Source organism: Elephas maximus, chromosome 12 (assembly GCF_024166365.1).
Source record: "Elephas maximus indicus isolate mEleMax1 chromosome 12, mEleMax1 primary haplotype, whole genome shotgun sequence".
In the NCBI taxonomy this organism is placed as follows: domain Eukaryota; kingdom Metazoa; phylum Chordata; class Mammalia; order Proboscidea; family Elephantidae; genus Elephas; species Elephas maximus.
The window spans coordinates 25,931,563-25,953,996 of record NC_064830.1 but is presented as its reverse complement, the minus strand read 5'-3'; the positions used below and the strand labels follow the sequence as shown (position 1 = coordinate 25,953,996).

The following is a 22,434-nucleotide window of genomic DNA, read 5'->3' as shown; positions in this document are numbered from 1 at the left end:
TCATGTGGCCCTTTCAGTCTCTTGGGCTCATGATCGCCTTGTGTCCTTGTTGTTCTTCCTTCTCCTTTGATCCAGGTGGGTTGAGACCAATTGATGCATCTTAGATGGCTGCTTGCTAGTGTTTACGACCCCAGACGCCACTCTTTGAAGTGGGATGCAGAATGTTTTCTTAATAGATTTTATTATGTCAGTTGACTTAGATGTCCCCTGAAACTATGGTCCCCAGACCCCTGCCCCTGCTACGCTGGCCTTCGAAGCATTCAGTTTATTCCGGAAGCTTCTTTGCTTTTGGTCGATGTTGTAATTTTTCTAGTGATTGTTTTCATGTGGAATATAAAATGAAAGATTTAAATCTCTGTGGTTTTAAAAATATTAATAACTTCAGTGATATATCAAATTCTAATAATAGGGAGGGATAGTTTTAGGGATAGTTTTGTGTTTGAAATTCCTTTAATTCCATCTCAGATTCATCCAGTAGTAGTGCAGTTATCCGCTTCTCATTCACAGTTGCTAAATTGGTTTTAAGAAAAAACATTTTTTTTTTTTAACCTGGAAGATGGAGTTCAGGGCATAAGATTATATGACTTCACATTACCCCCTCTTTCGCAGCACTTTGAACACAAATAAGGATTTAAAAGTGCTTGTAGGATAAGTCTCTATAATAGAAAAACTTCACTGATATTTAGCAAACCTGAAGAAGAGTTTATCATTATTATCTAGTAGTTCATTTCTGATTAAGGAGACAGTATGTTAAATATGTGACAATGCCTCAGCACAATGATGGCATACAGGATTTACAGTTTATTTGCTTGCGTGATGTTTTTATATTATCAGTTCATTGTTATCCAATGTGTTTGCTTTTTTAAAAACATTTTTATTGATGTATAATATACCTGTCTGTATAGCTATCTATACATACAGAGAAAAGTATACATATTATAAGTGTTCAGCTTGATGAATTTTCACAATCTGAACACTCATCTAATCACTACCCAGATCAAGATACAGAACTTTACCTGTACCCCAGAAACCACCCCCAACCCAACTTATCTTGACCTTCTAGTTACCACCCCTATTCCTACCCATCCAAGGGGCACCTGTTTTTCAAAAGTTTATATTACAAGTTTTTAAGAGAGTTTTCTGTAAAAGTTTTTAAGAGGTTTAAGGAAATCAGCTTTGCCTTTACTTAACTCTGAGCTATGTTTGAACATCGTTGTTGTTGTGTGCCGATGAGTCGATTCCTACTCATAGCGACCCCATGTGACAGAGTAGAACTGCCTCATATTTTTTTCTTGGTGGTTATCGGAAGCAGATTAGCGGATCTTCTCTCACAGAGTGGCATCATTAATTAGTAAGAAATGAAATGTATCAAACATGTTTCTGTCGAGAATTTTAATTAAAATTTTGTTCTTAAAGGAGCTTGCAAAGCTCTGTGTCCTCCATGTGACCAAGCCACTTAATGTGATAATAGTCACAAAAATGTGAAATATGTAGCAATTCACTTAACAAGACATATATAGACTATTTATGAATTACACTTTACTGAGGGAAGTAAAAATTTAAATAAATGGAGAGACATACTTTGTAGAAGAAATGATGTTATAAAAAGTAAATTCTCCCCAAATTAATCTATTAATCCCTGCAAAGATCTCAATTCAGGTTTTGGGCAGAAACAACATTTATTGAATTCCAGAGAAGGGAGAAAAAAACATATGACTTGTAGGAGGTAGAGAACAGTGAAATTTTGGGATTTAAAATAGGATATAGAGAGCTATTTTTTTTTTATAGAGAATGAATAGCTTTTTCGGAAGTCTGGACTTAAATATTTTAGATCATGTTAAAAGCGAAGACAAAAACCAGATGCAACTGAGTAGATTGCAACTCATGGCGACCTTATGTGTGTTCAATTGCTGACTTTTCCGAAGTAGGTTGCAAGACCTTTTGTCTCAGCTGCCTCTGATTAGACTCCAACCTCGAACCTTTGGGTTAGCAGTGTGTTCACTCTTTGCACCACCAAGGGGCTCAGATCTTGTTTATTTAGATTTTTATTATGAGTTACAAAATCGTACCACAAAAAATGCTAGAAAATAAGAAAACCAAGTAATTCCATAAAGCTATCACAGTTGCTGTATTTATTTTGCTGTTTCCATCCAAATATTTTCAGAGACATATTTCCCTTAATTGGAGTTTTCATGTATTCAATTTTATGTCCTGACTTATTTTAACATTATAACTAATATTTTTCTGATCCTTTTCATACTCTTTTAACAGTCATTTTTAATGAGTGCTCTAGCAAAATTTACAGTTTTTCAGTTTCAGATTTCTAGGTTATTTAAATTTCTTGCTATTATAAATAATGTTACTCCAAACACAATTAAAACATGGATTTTAATTGCTTGAAATAAAATTGCAAGCTGTATAAGATTAAAATAAGTAGAAAATACTTAGGAGTTAAAAAGTTATTTACAGTGATTAAAATACAAGCACATTCATGACAAAAACGTAGTTACAGTGATAAGCACTTTTTAGATTTACCTTTGTTTCACTTTGCTTCACAAACGATACTTGATTATTTGTCAGATTAGTCCTGTGATTTGGGTGTTGTCTTACGGTAGATGCTGAAAATGAAATTTAAAAAAGTGGAATAGTTACCTTATGAGCTCATTAAAGTAGTGGTGGATCTTTTTTGGTTCTATCCATTAGTCTCAAAGATGAGCTAATAGGTTTCATGTTAAATTCAAATTTAAAACACCTTTAAACTCTTAAGTCTCTTGAATTACGTGTATATTGAAATCTGTGAGAAATGAAACTGGATGGGACTGCCTGTTTTCCCTGGTCCGGTAAGTTTTCTGCCTTTGACAGGTGCACTCTTACCACTTATCGCTCTCTGTTAGTGGAAAATATTTTGAGTTTTCCTTCTCTGACAGGTTTCTACCTTACACAGGTTCCAACTTTCACAGTTTTACTATATCTTTAAATGCAAAGAATGTATTTAAGTAATATTGAAAATAACAGTAATAGCTAACATTTATTGAATGATCTTATGTACAGGACCTGTTTGTAGATGAAGCTGAATTTAGCTTGACAATTTAGGAAAAATAATTTTCTATATTTAGGTTCTTGGGAGTTAGAAACCATATGGGCAAACTACATGTTATAAAATGAAAGAGTAGGTCCTGCTGATTTAATGAACTGAACAATTGACCAGAAATGGATATTTTGAGGACTCTTCTTTGCCATTAAGTTTAAATGTGATCAGAGTGTTTTACCTTCTAATAAACAGAACACTAATAAACAAAACTTTTTAAAATCTGTTTTACCTTCAACATTTAAAAAATGCTGGAACAGCTCTATTGGCAAGGCGACTTAAATAGATGTCTGCATCTCTCTCTCTCTCTCTCTCTGTGTATCCACAAAGATATAATAAACAAATGCTACTTTTTGTTGCCCATTATCATCTTCAACAATTCTGGTTATTAGAATTTTCATGAAACTCTTCCTCCCCCATTTCAACTCCAAAATGTCCAGAAAGCTTAGGTTACTGTGCTTTTAGGTGCCTTTAGGTAGTCCAGTCTTTCCTGATATGTCTCTCTATCCTACCACCAGAGTACTTATGGTATTACTGTTAAGCACATGGCTTAAGAAAAAGATGCTGCTGAACTATATTGTGATAATAAAATATCTAGGCCAAATATAAATTTTATTAATTTGCTTCTGTTGTGTACCATGAGCATAGAAAAGGAAAATTAATAAAACCAGCAGGTTTTTTTCCTAGTGTATTATATTCTGAATGAGCAGCTTTTTTTTTTAACCCCAAAGTCTATGTATGATAGTTAATTTTAAGTTACAAATATGAAAAACATTAAAAACAAAAACAAAAAACAAAGATTTGTCTACAATCAGGATTGGAACAAACCCAAACCAAACCTATTGCCATCGAGTTGATTCCGACTCATAGTGACCCTATAGGACAGAATAGAACTGTCCCATAGGGTTTCCAAGGAGTGCCTGGTAGATTTGAACTGCTGACCTTTTGGTTAGCAGCCGTAGCACTTAACCACTGCACTACCAGGGTTTCCAGGATTGGAATAACAATTCTAATTTTTTCTGACCAGTGGTTTCTCAGTTGAATGCTGATATTAAATTGATAGGAATTCAGATAGATGTATTAATTTTTCTGATATTTTATAATGGGGAAATGTTTGATTCTGTTTTATTTATAGGGAGTTTTAGATAAAATGGTATATATTCCTTGAGGAAGAAAACTTTTTGTTTATAGAGAAAAGTACAAGTTTTTTTATAAACCAAGGAAGTCCAGTAATAAAATACAGTTTGATCTTAATTTTATTCATGTGTTTCTGAACCTTATACTACAATATGAATAGTACTTTGGTTATTGTCTTCTCATTGACATCATAGTTTGAGGAAAAAATTTTTGTAGAACCCAATTAAATATTAAAAATACTACTAACTACATGTAGCTGCATTAGGCCTAATCCCAACCCTGCTACTTCCTAGCTGTGCAGTCAGTACCGGGAAATGGTTTAACATCGCCACACTTAATTTCCTCAATTGAAAAATAATAACACCTACATCCATAGTTGTCTGCTAGCAAAATTAAATGAGGTGGTGATATTATATAAAGTGTTTGGCATCCAAGGACTCTGTAAATAGCAGTTGCTTTATTTTTTATCATCTTCATAGCATCGCTACCTCCATTGGTACTATTACTAACTTTTTGTTTAATTCTCCTTCTAAAATTTTGATCAAATGGATAATGTGATTCTTTGCACAGTTAATGACTGTCTTATTGGAGAGGTTTCAGTCACTTAGAATCAAGACAGGGACTAGGGTGAGGCAAGTGAGGTACTTGCCTGGGACACAAAATTTAAGAGGGATCAGAAACCTGAATAATGAAGATAAAGAATGTTTTATGAAATGTTTAGGAAAAAATATGAAATGAATGCAAACATCTATGATGAACAAAATGTTAAAGAATTTAAATAAAGTCAACATAAGGAATAGTGCTGTGCCAAGCCATATTGGAGCCGGAGGCAAAAGGAAAAGTCAGTAATACCACTCCTGACTTGAGTGCCTCCCTTGCTTTACTTGCCTCACCCTAGCTAGTCCTGACCTTGCTTACCTATTTGAACACCCAAACCAAACCAAACCCACTGCCGTCGAGTCGATTCCGACTCATAGCGACCCTGTAGGACGTTGACTCCGACTCATAGCGACCCTATAGGACAGAGTAGAACTGCCCCGTAGAGTTTCCAAGGAGCGCCTGGCAGATTCAAACTGCCAACCTTTTGGTTAGCAGCCGTAGCACTTAACCACTATGCCACCAGGGTTTCTACCTATTTGAATAGTCAGTTTTAAAAGAGAGGGCAGATCACCTGAATGATATTATAGGCTATTATCTATTTTACAAACAAGGACATTAAACATTAGGTGAAATTACTTGTCTAGGGTCACATAGCCAAGTAAATGGCAGAGCCAACATGATAACCCAGGTTTCCTGATTAATACACATCTTTTACTTTATTATTACTATACAGAATGCATCTATTTTATTTATTTGTTTTACATTAATTTGACTTTTAATACCTACCATGTGCTAGGCAGTGTCTAAAGTGCAAGGATGCAGTGAGACAGCTCAGAAAAAAGACATTTAATCTAAAGTGGGGAGAAAAAAGGAGGCTCTCTAAAAGGTTATGTAAGAATGAGAAATAATTAGCCAGGCAAAGAAGAAGGTGAAGAGTGTTCTATGTCGAAGAGTATGTTCATACACACAGAGGCTTTTGAAAGGCTTGATTAAGATCAGGGGGAACTGTATTCTTTTAAGACGATCTCTCATCCTCCACAATTTAGACTGTAGGCTTTAAGCAAGTTCTTGATTCAGTTATCCTTCTACGTGTTTGTAAAAATGGTGTGGCTGCAGTGACCTCCTCTAACTTTACAAGGGGGAAGGAGAATCAAGATTAACAGCCCAAGGCTGATTCCTGTGAGGCGGAGGTCAGACGTGCTTCCTCTCTCCGCCATCTTTACCAATTCTGACACCAACTGTCCTTCCCATGGCACTCTCGACTTCTCTGCTGAATTAGGTAATTCATTGCAATGACCACACAGAACGCACAGACGATACTCACGATTACGGAGTTTCTTAGTGAAGTGATATGGGTCAGAATCGACTCCATGGCAACAGATGTGGTTTTTAGCAGGTTACCATTCAGGCTCAGGAACACTTGGTATACAGTTCTTCCATCAGGACAGCCTCTTCTCAGCCATGCCCAAAGTCAGGGCTGGCTCTGGCCCCTTGGGTTCAGCCCTGCTCAGGCAAGCATTACAAAGCTCTTTTACCTTTGCTGATAAATGCCCAGAGATACCCCACTCTGCCAGTACTGGCGTGAAGGTGCTCAGATCAGGTCTAGCTCCATGGGTTGGCAAACCTAGCTCCACCAAGTGCCCAGAGGCACCCTACTCTGCCAGTAAGCTTCCTGCCCAAAGGCACTCAGCTTTCTCCCTCCATTGTGCAGGAAGCCCACCATGCCATCTCCTGCCGGTCTCTCCTGCCGCCGTGTCTCTCTGCCACAGCTTCTTACTGTCTTCACCTCTTTCTTGGTCTCCTGGTTCCAGGAGCTTCTTGGTGCAGGGATCCCAGGTCCAAAGGATGTACTCTGCTCTTGGTCTTTTTCCTTGGTGGTGGTGGTATCCTTCTCTTACCTGTGGGATGGCTCATTTTAAGTCTAGCAGGATGGCAAAAGTGACACAATCCCCTCATTAGGGTTCCATTTACGTTATTATCATAGTCCCACCAAATAATTTGGCAGGAGTTAAAAAGACTGTGGCTAGAAGGGCCATATTAAACAGTTCATTACACTGCAGTGTTATTCTAAATACAAATGCTACTGTGTTAGAAGGAGCCTGGGTGGCACAAGTAGTTTGCAGTTGGCCGTTAACCAGAAGGTTGGCGGTTCAAAACCACCCAGCGGCTCCACTGAAGAAAAGGCCTGGTGATCTGCTCTTGTAAAGATTACAGCCAAGAAAACTCTACTTTCTAACACATGGGGTAGCCATGAGTCGGGGCCAACTTAATGGCAATTAACAACAACTCTATTAGATGCTTTTGTTTGTGATTTAATTTGGCTGACAAATCTTAGACTAATGTACTTACAAAGCTATATTGTAAAATAAGCAGTGAATATTTTATTTAACTGATACTGATAACTGGTAAGAGATTAGTTAATACGGCTTAGATTTTTTTCTACCTGGAATGTTGTTATTGTTAGGTGCCATTGGGTCGATTCCAATTCATAGCAACGTTACGTACAACAGAACAAAACACTAGTCCTTCACCATCCTCACATAGTGACCTTACGTACAACAGAACAAAACACTAACTAGTCCTTCACCATCCTCACAGTCGGTGTTATGCTTGAGCCCATTGTTGCAGCCACTGAGTCAATCCATCTCATTGAGGGTCGTCTTCTTTTTTGCTGACCTTCTACTTTACCAAGTGTTTTGGATTGAATTGTGTCCCCCCAAAATGTATCAATTTGGCTAGGCCATGATTCCCAGTATTGTCCCAGTGATTGTCCACCATTTTGTCATCTGATGTGATTTTCCAAACTGTTATAAATCCTACTATGATGTTAATGAGGCAGGATTAGAGGCAGTTATGTTAATGAGTCAGGACTCAGTCTACAAGATTAGGTTGTATCTTGAGTTAATCTCTTGAGATATAAAAGAGAAGAGAGCAGAGAGGTGGGGGCAACCTCATATCACCAAGGAAGTAGTGCTATGAGCAGAGCTCATCCTTTGGACCCGGGGTCCCTGCAATGAGAAGCTCCTAGACCAGGGGAAGATTGATGACAAGGACCTTCCTCCAGAGCTGACAGAGAAAAAGCCTCCCCCTGGAGCTGACGCCCTGAATTCGCACTTCTAGTGTACTAGACTGTGAGAGAATAAACTTCTGTTTGTTAAAGCCATCCACTTGTGGTATGTCTGTTACAGCAGCACTAGATAACTAAGACATCAAGCATGATGCCCTTCTTTAGGGACTGGTCCCTCCTGATTACGTGTCCAGAGTGCGTGAGACGAAGTCTTACCATCCTTGCTTCTAAGGAGTGACCTGACTGTACTTCTTCCAAGATAGGTGTATGGTATATTCATAGTCCATGGAATGTGAATATACCATGTTGTATGGCAGTCCATGCCATATTCAATATTCTTTGCCAACACAATAATTCAAAGACATCAGTTGTTCTTTGGTCTTCTTATTCATTGCCCAGCTTTTGGGTGCATATGGGGTGATTGAAAGTACCATATGAAAAAAATACTATGGAATATTCTTAAAATTCAGAAGTTTGTGTGTGTGTGTGTGTGTGTGTGTGTGTGTGTGTGCATATCTGTGGTAGCTTAAGAATTCATATTGTATTCGTTAGTGATGGATTTGTTTTGTCCCACTATTTTTAGTTTTGTATGGTTAGTATTTGGAGTGGTAATAACAGGAGGAGGAAGTGTATTACAAATTCATTTAAATAACATTTCCTGGCCACTTATCTGTATAGCAGATACACAGAAATATGTTTCCTATGCCCTATAGCCAACTATGTGTTTTCTTAACTTTTGATCCTGGATGTTGTTTAGTATTCTATTAGAGGAATAACTTTATTAAACTTTAAGTTCAGTAATGTTTAAAGTATGAAAGCATCACTGAATTCTAGTTCTGCCATTTATAAACTGTGTTGGCTTGGGCAAGTGTTTTAAACTCTCTAAGATTCAGTTTCTGTGACTGCAGATATGGTTATAATATAGTACCTTGTTTATGTGATGCTGTGAGGATTAAAGTGTTTAGTGCATATAAAGTGCTTTGTGCAGTATGTGAAAAGCTCAAGCAGTCAAGAAATGTTCCTGTTATTACTGATAAATGCTGTATTGAGCTGTATAATTTAGTTGTAGCTTTTGGTAGATCGACCATGAAGTACAAGATTCATAATTTACATAATTTTTGGTAGGTATTATTTAAGGTCTATAAATGTGAATTTAGGAATACCTTAAATGAAAGTAGGTTTTTTTTTTTTTTTTTTAATTGCAGCAATTAAGACAGAAGTACTAAGATGATGGTGAATGGTGATTTGGAAATTAAAAATTTGTAATCTCAACAGCCCTTATAAAAGTCACTGATGACCTCCAAGGTGCTAAATTTTCAGCCCTCATTTTACGACTAACCAGTCATATATGATAGAGTTGATCCCTCTCTCCCTCTTGCCACCGTTCTTCACTTGGCTTTCAGGATACCATAACAGCCTTGATTTTCCTCTTTCTTTATCAGTCATTCCTTCTTAGTCTCATGTTCTTCCCAGTGTCTTAATATTGGTGTGTTCCAGGGCTCCGTCTTGGCACTTTTCTGTTTGTCTACACTCACTCATTTGGCGATCTTATCCAGTTTTATGGCTTTTAGTACCATCCATATACTGGCAACTCATGCATTTATAAAATTTTCAGTTAAGGGACAATTTGTGTCACATTTAATAAAAATTCCTAGTAGGGTGTCTCTACCATTTTCCTTGTCTTGTTAGACATTCCAGGTTGGTAAAGTGTTTTCAACTTTTTTTCAAGCTCACTCCTTGTTTTTTTTTTTTTTTTTTTTTTTTTTGAGGTATTTTATTTGGATATTTAAAAATAATTAGGTATTTAGATGCAGTATATAGTGAAAGTTAAATCAAATCCAGTACTTCATTCCTTCTTGACAACTAGAGTATAAAAGACTTCTGTGTTTAGGAATAGTTAGAAAAATAGTCCATTATGTATTTTTTTTCCTCCATAATAATTGTAATAGAAGTTAGGTGTTGGCTTGTACATGTTTATTCAAAAAGGTGCAAGAATTACACACTTCTCCTTGCCTTCTGGTACTCACTTTTCACAAATAGACAACTTACATTGGTTCTAGCATTGGAGCTTATTCACATTTCCCATATTTGCCTTGTGTAGAGAGTAATTCCAGACATCTTTTGTTTTTCACCACTTGTTTTAGTTTGTGTATTGTCTAGTATTTGTGGTGTATTAGCTTGCTGCACAGGCCTAAACTTTTGGGTGTGAACATTAGATGAAATCTTAATTTTTCTCAATTATTTCCTCTATTTTTACCGTTGCCAGGTCTCCACCATCTTTGTTGTTATTGTTAGTTGCTGTTCAGTAAATTCTGACTCATGGCAACCCCGTGTGTGCAGAGTAGAACTGCTCCATAGAGTTTTTTTCCAAGGCTGTGACCTTTTGGAGCCCTGGTGGCACAGTGGTTAAAAGCTTGGCTGCTAACTGAAAGGTCAGCGGTTTGAACCCACCAGCTGCTCCTTAGAATCCCTATGAGGCAGTTCTACTCTGTTCCGTAGGGTCGCTATGAGTTGGAATCGACGCTTCAGCAGTGGTTTTACAGGTTACCGTTTGGAAGCAGATTATCAGGCCTGTCTCCCAAGGAACATCTAGGTGGGTTTGACCTATCAGCCTTGTGGCTGGTAGTCAAGCACTTAACCACTTTCGCCACCCAGGGACTCTAGGAAACACCATTTCCAAAGGCCCTATTTATTATTTTTCTTTTTTTTAGCCATTTGTTTGCCATCGTCACATTGTTTTATTTTTGAGATTCCTGTCATCCAGTTCTCTATTGACAATAAACCTCACACAAGGAGTAGGTCCATAAGTGTAAAGTAAAGCATGTGTGTTCTCACTTCACTTTACTGTTTATTACAACCATCTTTCAAAAGTTGAAAGCTTTTGCATACTGCTAAACAACCTATTAACACTTGGAGGCACTACTTTTGTCAAGATAGCTTAATCCCAGAAGTGGAAAGTTTTATTGTCTTCTAAACGAATTGTATATCTTCCCTACACTATATAACTTTCTCTAATAGCAGTAGTGTGATCACAGTTTTCTTTAGGTTCCGATTTAGGTTTTTTCAGGTTTTTGTTTTTATTCCTCCAAAAGCTGTTATCCTAGGGAACTCAACTCCACCCTGTTAACAATGTGTTAACAAACAGAGACCCATTGGTTCATAGCCTGGGACAGCAACTCTAGCTTTTCTAGCTGCCCTAACAGTGTTTTAATTTTACCTGAGACAAGCATCTTTATGACCCCAAAATGCCCCCATTCTATTGCAGTCTCCTATATATACCTATTGTACAAGCTCTGATTAAGACATAACCATAAAGGTTATTGCCACCTATGGTCAGTTTACAGGGGGAACACTTGAAGGCAAAGCAGGTGAGCTGTCTGGCTCATTGCCATACTGGTGAGAGTTGAGTGGTCATTGCTCACTCTGCCTTTCTCAGCTGAGGTACCCTGGAGATATTGTTGTATGCCATTGAGTTGATTTCAATTCATAGCAACCCCGTGTGACAGAGTAGAACTGCCTTATAGGGTTTTCTTGGTATAATCTTTATGGGAGTAGATCTATAGGGTTTTCTCCGATGGAGCCACTGGGTGAGTTTGAACCTCCAACTTTTCGGTTAGTAGCCAAGTGCTTAACCATTGTACCACTAGGGCTCCTGCTGGAAGAATTAGTCTAGTGCTAATTTCCTTTATTGCTTTGGGTTTTTGGCTCTAGGCTTTTCTTGAATGTAAAGTTTATTGTTTTTAACATGTCATTCTGTATCTTAGCTCATGGCTCTTTGTGATTTTGTGCTTGCCTTCTTGGGGGACTCATAGGGTCTTCTAGTCCATGATCAATTCCTGATGTATCCAGCTCAAGGTTGCCAGCCAGTAATATTAGCCATGTGGGAAATCCAGTCACTGGGCAAGCTGGGGCCTTAGCTCAAGATTTTATTGAAAGCTATCTGTGACTTTCCTAGTTATGCAGTTTCATATAAAACTTGGGCAGTAATATTGTTTATAGCATCTTTTTTTTAGGAAACGGGGTTGTCGTCCTAGCTACTGGGTTCTTAGCAATCAGTCTGATTTTAATTCCTTACTTTGTCTAACAAAAAAAAAAAAGAACAAAAACAAACTGTAGAGTTCGTTCTGACTCATGGTGACCCTATGTGTGTGTCAGAGTAGAGCTTGTGCTCCAGAGGGTTTTCAGTGACTGAGTTTTTGGAAGTAGATTGCCAGGCCTTTCTTCTGAAGTACCTCTGGGTAGATCTGAACCTCCAGCCTTTGAGTTAGCAGCTGACCACTTTAACCATTTGCACCACCCATGGAATCCTCATCTCATTTAGGCCCTTTAAATTCTCAGTGGTAGTTCAGTGGTAGAATTCTTGTTTTCCATGCAGGAGGCCCGGGTTTGATTCCCAGCCAGTGCATCTCAAGTGCAGTCACCACCATCTGTCAGTAGAGGCTTGCGGATTGCTATTATGTTGAATAGGTTTCAGCAGAACTTCCAGACTAAGATGGGCTAGGAAGAAAGGCCTGGTGACCTATGTCTGAAAATCAGTCAGTGAAAACCCTGTGGATTACAACGCTCCAGTCTGCAGCTGACCATGGCAATGGCATAGGACTCTGCAGCATTTTGTTCAGGGGGTGACCCTGAGCTGTGGGATGTGGGGGATTGACTTGACAACATCTAACAGTTCTCATTTATTAGTCTTACTGCTTTCCAGCCTGTGATTTAGTAGATCTTTGTGACTTCAGCTCTTCCTCATTGCCTAGCATTTGTCTTTCTGGTCCTTGAATATTTTGTGGTAGTGGTGTTTTGTTTTAGTAGGATGGTGACTTTTAAATATTCTGTCATTGCTATACAGTTGGAAATGGGGAAAGAGTTTTCGTCGTTGCTTTGGATTTTGATTGTAGGCTTGTCTTGAATTTTGTTCTTTTAAAAATTTCTTCATCTATATTTTAGAATCACTTTTTCAGAAAATAATCACAGCTGAAAACACAGACATTGGGGAAAAATCGCTAAGGTTTATGTGAAAGTGCATAAGTAGCAAGGCCACAGACATAGGCTTTCAATCAAGTCCTGAGCTAACTCAACTTGCTCAGTGATTGGATCTCAGTATTAACTGAAATACTGGTGTCTTCAAAAATTTCAGGATTTATTTCTCAAAAAGTGGTATTAACTAGAGTAAATTTCAAATATAAACATTTATAAACATATAACCTGAAGTAAAATGTAAGTTTGTAAATGTGTATTAACCAAACCAAACCAGTTGCCATCGAGTTGACGATGACTCAGAGTGACCTTATAGGACAGAGCAGAACTGCCACATAGGGTTTCCAAGGCTGTGATCTTTCCGGACTGTGTGTGTCAGAGGTGAACAAGTCCTGAGCGTTTGGATTCTGAGGTGGAAAGCCCATGATTTTAAAGGTGTCAAGATCCAATAACAGCTGCATATGATTGAAGGAACTATTTTATTTACTGTTCTTTTGCTTGTTCATTTATCGAGCAAAGATTTATTGAATCACTTATTTGCAAAGCACTGAACTGTTTTACTGTAAGTGAGCTTGACAACAACAAAATCTGTACTTTTTGCGATTATTCACAGTTAATGTAATATTCAGGAGTCCTGCTTACCAAAAGGTCAGCAGTTGGAACCCACTGGCTGCTCCGTGGGAGAAAGATGTGACAATCTGCTTCTATAAAGATTACAGCCTTGGAAACCCCATGGGGCAGCTCTCTGTCCTGTAGGATTGCCGGGTCAGAATCGACTCGACAGCAGCAAGTTTGGGTTTTTGGGTTTGAATATAGCGTGCTAACTGAAAATTGAACTGTGTTGTTGGGAGACAGGTGTTCCTTATGTAAATAGTGGTAACTGTGAAATTCCTGCATATGGAAACTGCAAAGGGAGAACTGCCTGTATATTCATAATGATGGGAATGGCCCAGTGGATATGGACAGCTTTATGCTGGAGAGAAAGAAAAGAATTGATTCACTTAGCAAATACTGATTGAGAACCTAGAATGTGTTTGACAGTCTTCTGGGTTCTAGAGAGAAATCAGTGAACAATAATCAAGCTTACATGAGTTTATAAAATAAGCAAACTATATATAGAATGGAGCCCTGGTAGCACAGTGGCTAAGAGCTATGGCTGCTACCCAAAAGATCAGCAGTTCAAATCCAGCAGCCACTCCGTGGAAATCCTGTGGGGCAGTTCTGCTATGTCCTGTAGGGCTGCTAAGAGTTGGAATCAACTTGACAGCAATGGTTTTTTTTTTTAATATATAGAATAATCATATAATTTAATCATTTGAATGGGGATACTTTATTGGGGTATAATCACTTGTTCAAAGTATACAATTCAGTGTTTTTTATACATTCACAGAGGTGTGTAACCATCACTATAATCTAATTTTACATCATTTTTACCACCCCAAGAAGAAACCTTGTACCCATTAGCAGTCACTCCTGGACCCCCCACTCCCACCCACACCCTCAGGCAACCGCTAATCTACATTCTGTCTTTATGCGTTTGCCTGTTGTACATATTTGAAATTAGTGGGATTGTGTAATATTTGTCCTTTTGTGTTTGGCTTATTTCATTTAGCATAATGTTTTCAAGGATCATCCATGTTGTAGCATATATCAATACTTCATTCCTTTTTTATGGCTGAATAATATTCCGTGATATCGATATTATACCACGTTTAGCCTAGGGATACTTTCTGGAGGTTATGAATATTGCTGCTGTGAACATTTGTGTGCACGTTTTTATGTGGATGGATGGTGAACTGGGACACTTTTGAAAGTCAGAGGAGACGCTATTGATAATTACATCAGGACAGCAGGTGTGTAAGCTGGGACTGTCCCAGGCAAACCGGAAAGTGTGGTCATCCTGATTGTATAGTATGTTAAAAGGTAAAAGAGGAAAAAGGGAGAATGAAAGGCTTTGGAGAGCATGGTGGTGGTTGCAATTAAAAAAAAGCATGGCCAATGAAGGCTCACAGAGCATGTGACCATTGAGCAGAGACTTGCTGGAAGTGAAGGAACAACCCCTTAGGAGGCATTGTGCCTGGTTGTTTGAGGAACAGCAAGGAAAAGAGGCTGGTTTAGCTGCAGCTGAATGAGTAAGGGAGAAAAAAGTCAGAAGTTGAGGTCAGAGAGGTACTGAGATTTGGATCATGTAGAAACTTTCTTGGCTTTTAAGGATTTTAATATTACCTTCCTAGTTGGTTACTGAGAAGAATGAATAAACTACTTTAACATTTTTTGGAAAAGGCCCTGACTATTCCTGGAGGCTTAAACATTCGTAAGGATGGATATATATATATATATATATAAAAACCAAAAAAACCAAACCTGTTGCTGTCGAGTCGATTCTGACAAGCGACCTTATAGGACAGAGTAGAGCTGCCCCATAGGGTTTCAAGATTGTAAGTTTTTTGCAGAAACCGACTGCCACATCTTTCTCCCCAGGAGTGGCTGGTGAATTCAAACTGCCAACCTTCCGGTTAGCAGCCCAGTGCTTAACCTCCATGCCACCAGGGCTCCATATGTATGGTAACCAAAAGACTGGCAGTTCGAATCCACCATCCGCTCCTTGAAAACCCTATGGGGGCAGTTCTACTCTGTTCTATAGGGTTGCTATGAGTCAGAATTGACTTGATGGCAATGGGTTTATATATCCCTGGTGGTGCAGTGATTAAGAGCTACGGTGTGCTACAGCTGCTAACCTTAAAGGTCTGTGGTTGGAGTCTACCAGCTGCTCCTTGGAAACCCTATGGGGCAGTTCTACTCTGTCCCATAAGATTGCCGTGAGTCGGAATCAACTCGACGGCAACAGGTTTGGTTTGGTTTTATATATGTATGCGTGTGTGTGTATATATATATATGTATATATATATGTATATCCCAACTTTACAAAAAAAGGGAAATTATGGCACAGAAAGGTTAAATAACTTGCCCAAATCACACATGAATGGAGTCAGAATTTCAACCCAGGTAACTTGGCTCCAGACCACATTCTTTTAACCACTATCTTAGTCTCTGCCCAAGGAGTGATGGTTGAAGTAATAGTAGTAGGAAACAAAGTCATCACGAAGTGGCAGAGGAGTGATTAGGGGTTCAGTAGTTAGTAGCAACAGAGAGGGCTGTGAGTGTTAAAGTTTGGAGGTCTGAACTTCAAAGAAAGTTTTTGAAGAAGGAGGGAGGGGAAATTATATAGAAGTAGAATTGGGAGACAAGGAGGAGGGCATTAGTTACCTTTGATATCTGAAATATGTGAGTTTGGGAGGAGAAAAAAAAAGTCTGACAAATCCTACATTCAAGAGAGTTACAGGAGAAAACAATGCCATCAGGAAGCAGTCAGCCAGGTTTCAGTTAAGGAAAGATGGAGAATGGAAGTCCTCAGCATGGGATCACCTTTGAGTTCCTCATGTAGAGAGAAAGGCTTGGGAGGATTCAGGATGGCAAATATTATGGGGACGCTCATTCTGATGATGGCTTCTCGTAGTGCCTGAGGTGTGCAAGGACATGATAGGGTCAGTTCTAATATTCTCCGGCAGTGGTTGGAAGACCAGTTTTAAAGCTGCTGAATATGGAGCCACTGGGCAGTATATCAAAGTGGCTTGGCATTTATTCAGTGAGAACAGCATATAAAATTTAAAGACTTTTTTTTTTGAATGCTTGGAAATGGTAACAAATTTTTTCTTTTTATTTTTTGTGAAACAGGATGGCTTGAATTCCTTGGTCCTTGATTTGGATTTTCCTGCTTTGAGGAAAAACAAGAATATAGATAATTTCTTAAATAGATGTAAGTTGTGTTTAAACTTCATATCTGATCACATATGTATACTTTTGACAAGACATTATTGCTTGATGAATATTATACAGTCAATAAAATATTAAAGTATTTTTTAGTTTACCACTTGATTTATTTAAAAACTCACATCTTTTCTTTTCAAAGTAAAAGTGCAGAACCAAATTGTAGGATGATATAAGTAGGTAAAGTTCAAAATTTTGTATAAATTATTAAGTCTATTCAGCTATTTCAGGACAGGTTCTTTATAGCATTTGCAAGAGAAGTTTTAAATGAACGTTGACAACTCTGAGGCTTTGCTTTACATTACCAAGAAGACCTCATGAGTTCATGTTTGTGTAAATGTGGATGTTTTAGTGCAGTTAATGAAAAATAATGTGATGACAGTTACTGCCATATATGTGGTAACTCTTAAATATTTGTCACTGTTGATGACACAATGAAGAAGTAAATGAATTTCAATTTTAAGAGTAAGAAATTCTCAAAGCCAGTATGGTATTCTTTATATCATCACAATAAACTCTGATTTGGAATTGTCTAAGATTGGGATATTATCCTAAATTAAACAATCTTTTCTCTAGTTGCCGTATATATAGTTACCATTTTTCATTAAAAAAATTTTTTTTTCATAGCAGTGGGTTATTAAAATTCACTACCAGGGTTAACCTTGGAAGTAATTTAAAATTTCTGTCATGATTCAGAATGTGCACCAGGATTGCTTGGGTCGTCACTCTGTCAACTGTCACCTAACTTGCCAAGCAAAAGAGTCAGAAACAGAGTAGCTTTAACTGCTATCTTTTGATGGTCAGTAGTATTTGTTTATGTACGTTAATAAACCATAGAGATTTTTGGTACATTGATATCATGTTAGTTGGCCCTGGTGGTGGTGCAGTGGTTAAGAGCTATGGCAGCTAACCAAAAGGTTGGCAGTTTGAATCCACCAGCTCCTCCTTGGAAACCCTATGAGACAGCCCTACCCTGTCCTATAGGGTCGCTATGAGTCAGAATTGACTCCATGGCAATAGTTTTTTGTTTTTGTTTTTTTCTTAAGATTTTTAAATGGCAGTCTTTAAAACTAACAGATTTAACTGAAAACTAACTCTAGTTTCTTGAAATAAAAAATTGTAAATATGGTGATTATTAAAAATATTGTTTATAAATATGATGTTTGATATTACAGATATGGTGATCTTTTTATTGTAGATGAGAAAATTGTGAAAAAAATCAGAGGCCTGCAGATGAAGGCAGAAGACTATGATGTTGTAAAAGTCATTGGAAGAGGTGCTTTTGGTGAAGTCCAGTTGGTAAGAAAGTTTTTTGTTTGTTGTTCTTCTTCTTATTTTTTTCTGTTGCTTTATTTTGACATCATACTTTTGTGAAACATTAATAGCAGCTAAGTAGATCTAATTTCTGTGCCCAGGCATGCCAGAAGTTAGTTTTATGACTTTGGTCAGCCCCGCTATCTCTGAGAACCTGTGTGTCCTCAGCTATAAAATGAGGGAATAGTGCTGTAAACACCACCAGGTCTCTTTCAGTTCTGAATCACTGTGATTTAGGATAAGAACCCAGTTGGCTTCATATGTTGATATTCAGTCAGAACTATTGTGTTTTTATGTAGCAGGTTCAGTTTAATAACATGTATGCTTAATTAACAGAGATTTATTTAGATACATCAGAAGTCCAACTAAGGTTTTTTAATAACTGAAAATAAATCAAGCTTATCTTTGTAGGCCAAAGTGGTACCAACTTAAAATGCTATAAATTTTTTTGCAATAAATGCTATGTTTTTATTATTAAATGAGCTATAATAATATTTTCATTTTTTATCCCTTCAGTATATGAGACTCCTATCTTTTTTTCCTTATAGTTAAATTACAGAGAGTCAAATTCTCTGTTTTACACAACTATGGTACTCCTTTTGATGGTACACTTAGAAAAGCAATGATCAGTATAAGGAAGCGTGGGTTTCTCTAAGAACACGTCATGACAGACTGACTTTTTCTTCTCTTCAGTCCTTCTTTTTTTGGTTCTTAGACTTGCACTAGGTGTAATACATGTGTGCATTAGGGTATTGCAGTAAGTGTAATATATATATATATAATATATTGGACAAAGTCCAATGTGAGGACAGTATGGAGAAATCTCAACTGAATAATTGTATGGTTAGGTAGCTTTCTGCTTTAATAGTTGTGTTCAAAGAAGACTGATGAAGATGTTAGTGGTACATTGGACAAAGATCCCCAGGAATAGATTTCAGGGCTCTCTCCTCTGCTCTTAAACATTTTATTAATAATTTTTATGGGAGCAATGGTGACATGTTGAATAATTTTGTAAATTATTTAAAACTGAAGTATAACAGATGGTTTTGAATAATGAGCACAAATCCTAAAAGCTATCAACTGGGAAGTTAACTGGCAAGATAAGAGAAGTGAAATTTAACCATAATAAATGACTTGCACTTGGATCTGAAGAACTCAAGGACTTGATTACTTAACAGTAATGTGTGAGTTAGACAACAGTTTTCCTTGAATGTAAACCAAGCAAGATTCATTAGGGATGTGGCTGCCTAAAATAATAAAGAAATTCGGGGTTTGTTTGTGTAATTTCTAAGATCATGGAGTTAGGTCTTCTCTATTTTGAGATGATTGGGCCATGTCTAGAATATTTCATTAATTCTAGATGTCCTCTTGCCCTGTTTTAAAAGCAACACTGATAAAGTATAATCAATGGATGGAGTGCTCAGGTCACTTGAAAGGATGCCATCTGAGGAATGCCTGAAGGAATTAAGAGGTTAATTTGAGGCTGACTGAGGAATGGGCTGCCTTGGAATGTAAAGAGAATTTGTTTTTGTTTTGTTTCACTTTTTTGTTTGTTTTAGTAAAAATCATACTTCAGCTGGTAGATGAAGTATTATGATGCTCTAGTGGAGAGGGTAAGAGATCAGACTACATGACAGATGAATTATGAAAGATCCTATAAGAGAGAGAAAATAAGTAGTTGAATCCTAGTTCTGCCATTTTCTAACTGAAATATCATGGTGACCACAGGTACACTTTTCATTCTGTCTGAGTTCTAGCCTGTAGAATAGAGATGATAACACCTATCTAATGGGGATAGTTGTAAGGGGATTAAGTGAAGTAACAAAATAAATTACCTTGGTTATAGTGCTAATTGTTAACTGTTATGATTGCCTATTTGCGATATGGACTCATACTACATGTATTTGGAACAGATACATTGTTTCTGCATATTATGAGTCATTGTAGTTAAGGAAGAGAGACTAGAATTTGGACTTGTATTTTTGGAAGGAAATATGATAGACCTTGACTTGTCTTGTGTTCGTGGTAGTCATTGTTCTGTATTAATTTGATTGTTAAAATTCAATATGCTAAAGGAAAGAAAAGAAAAGAAAGAAAAATGCATAGTTGCAGAAAGCTTTTATTGTTGTTCATTTTCCTTCCCAAAATTTATTTTGACCACAAAGTATGCAGAAACAAAGTCATATGTTTTGAAAAATGAAAAGTATTGTAACATCCCATTAATCTGTTGACCTGGTCCAAGAGCTTCTAGCATGTTTGTTTTGGCTTTAGTTCTTGGTTCTGTAGCTTTAGAAAGGGACTCCTTAAAAGAAGGATAATTGAAATGGATAGGCCCAAGTGTGTCTTTCCACAGCGTTTTAAAATTGATCTTTATGTGGTAGAAAAGTTAATATGGTGGATATGTAGAGAATATTTCACATTTAGCACATCTATATGATTTTTGGAAACCCTGGTGGTATAGTGGTTAAGTGCTATGGCTGCTAACCAAAATGTCAGCGGTTTAAATCCACCAGGCGCTCCTTGGAAGCTCTATGGGGCAGATCTGTTCTGTCCTATAGGATCGATATGAATCAAAATCGACTCGATGGGAGCGGGTTTGGTTTTTCTTTTTTTTAACTTTTATTGTGCTTTAAATGAAAGTTTACAAATCAAGTCAGTCTCTCATACAGGTATTTATATACACCTTGCTATATACTCCTAGATGCTCTACCCCTAATTGAGAGCACACCCTTTCCCTTCACTCTGTCTTTTCGTGTCCATTTGGCCACCTTCTGACCCCCTCTGCCCTCTCACCTCCTATCCAGACAGGACATGCCCACGTAGTCTCATGTGTCTACTTGATCCAAGAAGCTCACTCTTCACTAGTATCATTTTCTATCCCATTGTGCAGTCCAATCCCTATCTGAAAAGTTGTCTTTGGGAATGGTTCCTGTCCTGGGTTAACAGAAGGTCTGGGGCCTCTGACCTCCAGGTCCTTCTGGCCTCAGTCAGACCATTAAGTCTGGGCTTTTTACGAGAATTTGGGGTCTGCATCCCACTGCTCTCCTGTACCCTCAGGGGTTTTCTGTGGTGTTCGCTGTCGGGGCAGTCATCGGTTGTAGCCAGGCACCATCTAGCTCTTCTGGTCTCAGGATGATGTTGTCTCTGATATATGTGGCCATTTCTATCTCTTGGGCTCATAATTACCTTGTGTCTTTGATGTTCTTAACTCTCCTTTGCTCCAGGTGGGTTGAGACCAATTGATGCATCTTAGATGGCTGCTTGCTAGCATTTCAGACCCCAGATGCTACTCTCCAAAGTGGGATGCGGAATGTTTTCTTAGTAAATTTTATTATGCCAATTGACTTAGATGTCCCCTGAAACCATGGTCCCCAAACCTCTGCCCCTGCTATGCTGGCCTTTGAAGTGTTCAGTTTATTCAGGAAACTTCTTTGCTTTTGACTTAGTCCAGTTGTACTGACCTCTCCTGTATTGTGTGTTGTCTTTCCCTTCACCTAAAATAGTTATCTACTATCTAATTAGCAAAAACCCTTCTCCCTCCTTCCCTCCCCCCTCTTGTAACCATCAAAGAATATTTTCTTCTCTGTTTAAACTGTGTCTTACGTTCTTATAATAGTGGTCTTATACAATATTTGTCCTTTTGCAACTGACTAATTTCACTCAGCATAATGCCTTCCGGATTCCTCCATGTTATGAAATGTTTCACTGATTCATCGTTGTTCTTTATTGATGTGTCATAATTACGGATAGGTACGAGTTTAGTGCCATCATTTTGATGTCTTTTTTTTGTGTTGTTGTCAGTTTCTTTTTCCCACTTAATTTTTTGTACTGAGTAGTTTATGTATTGTCTTTTCCTCTTATTTGTTGTTGATTTTCTTTCTGCTGAGTCTGTATTTTTTCCTTGTATTTTATTTTGATGAGTAGGATTGTTATTCTCCTTTGTGGTTACCTTAATATTGACCCCTATTTTTCTAAGTTTAAAACTAACTTTTATTTCTTTATATTGCCTTGTCTTCCTCTCTGTGACTACATTTCTTAGTCCCTCTTTATTGTTTTAATGTTGTCTTCTTTTACGTAATAACATTGCTGTTTCCCTGTTTTGAGCGTTTTTTTTTTTTTTTTCTTAATTTATTTTTGTGATTCCCTATCTGGGTTGACATGTGATTGCTCTGTCCAGTGTTCTAGTCTTGGGTTGATACCTGGTATTGTTGATTTTCTAACCAGAGAACTCCCTTTAGTATTTCTTGTAGTTTTGGTTTGGTTTTACGGATTCCCTAAACTTCTGTTTATCTGCAAATGTCCTAATTTCACCTTCATATTTGAGAGACAGTTTTGCTGGATACGTGATTCTTGGCCAGGAATTTTTTTCCCTCAATGCTTTATGTAAGTCATCCCATTGCCTTCTTGCCTGCATGGTTTCTGCCGAGTA

The 22,434-nt window shown here is 37.6% G+C and overlaps 1 protein-coding gene across 1 annotated transcript in view; it reads left to right on the top strand.

Annotated features, from left to right (window-relative positions):
* Positions 1-22,434, top strand: part of ROCK2 (Rho associated coiled-coil containing protein kinase 2) — a 158,451-nt gene that overhangs the window by 56,912 nt on the left and 79,105 nt on the right. The window contains exons 2-3 of the mRNA XM_049905165.1: positions 16,599-16,680; positions 17,890-17,990. Of these exons, the coding sequence (XP_049761122.1) occupies positions 16,599-16,680; positions 17,890-17,990 (183 nt within the window). The remainder of the gene's footprint in view (positions 1-16,598; positions 16,681-17,889; positions 17,991-22,434) is intronic.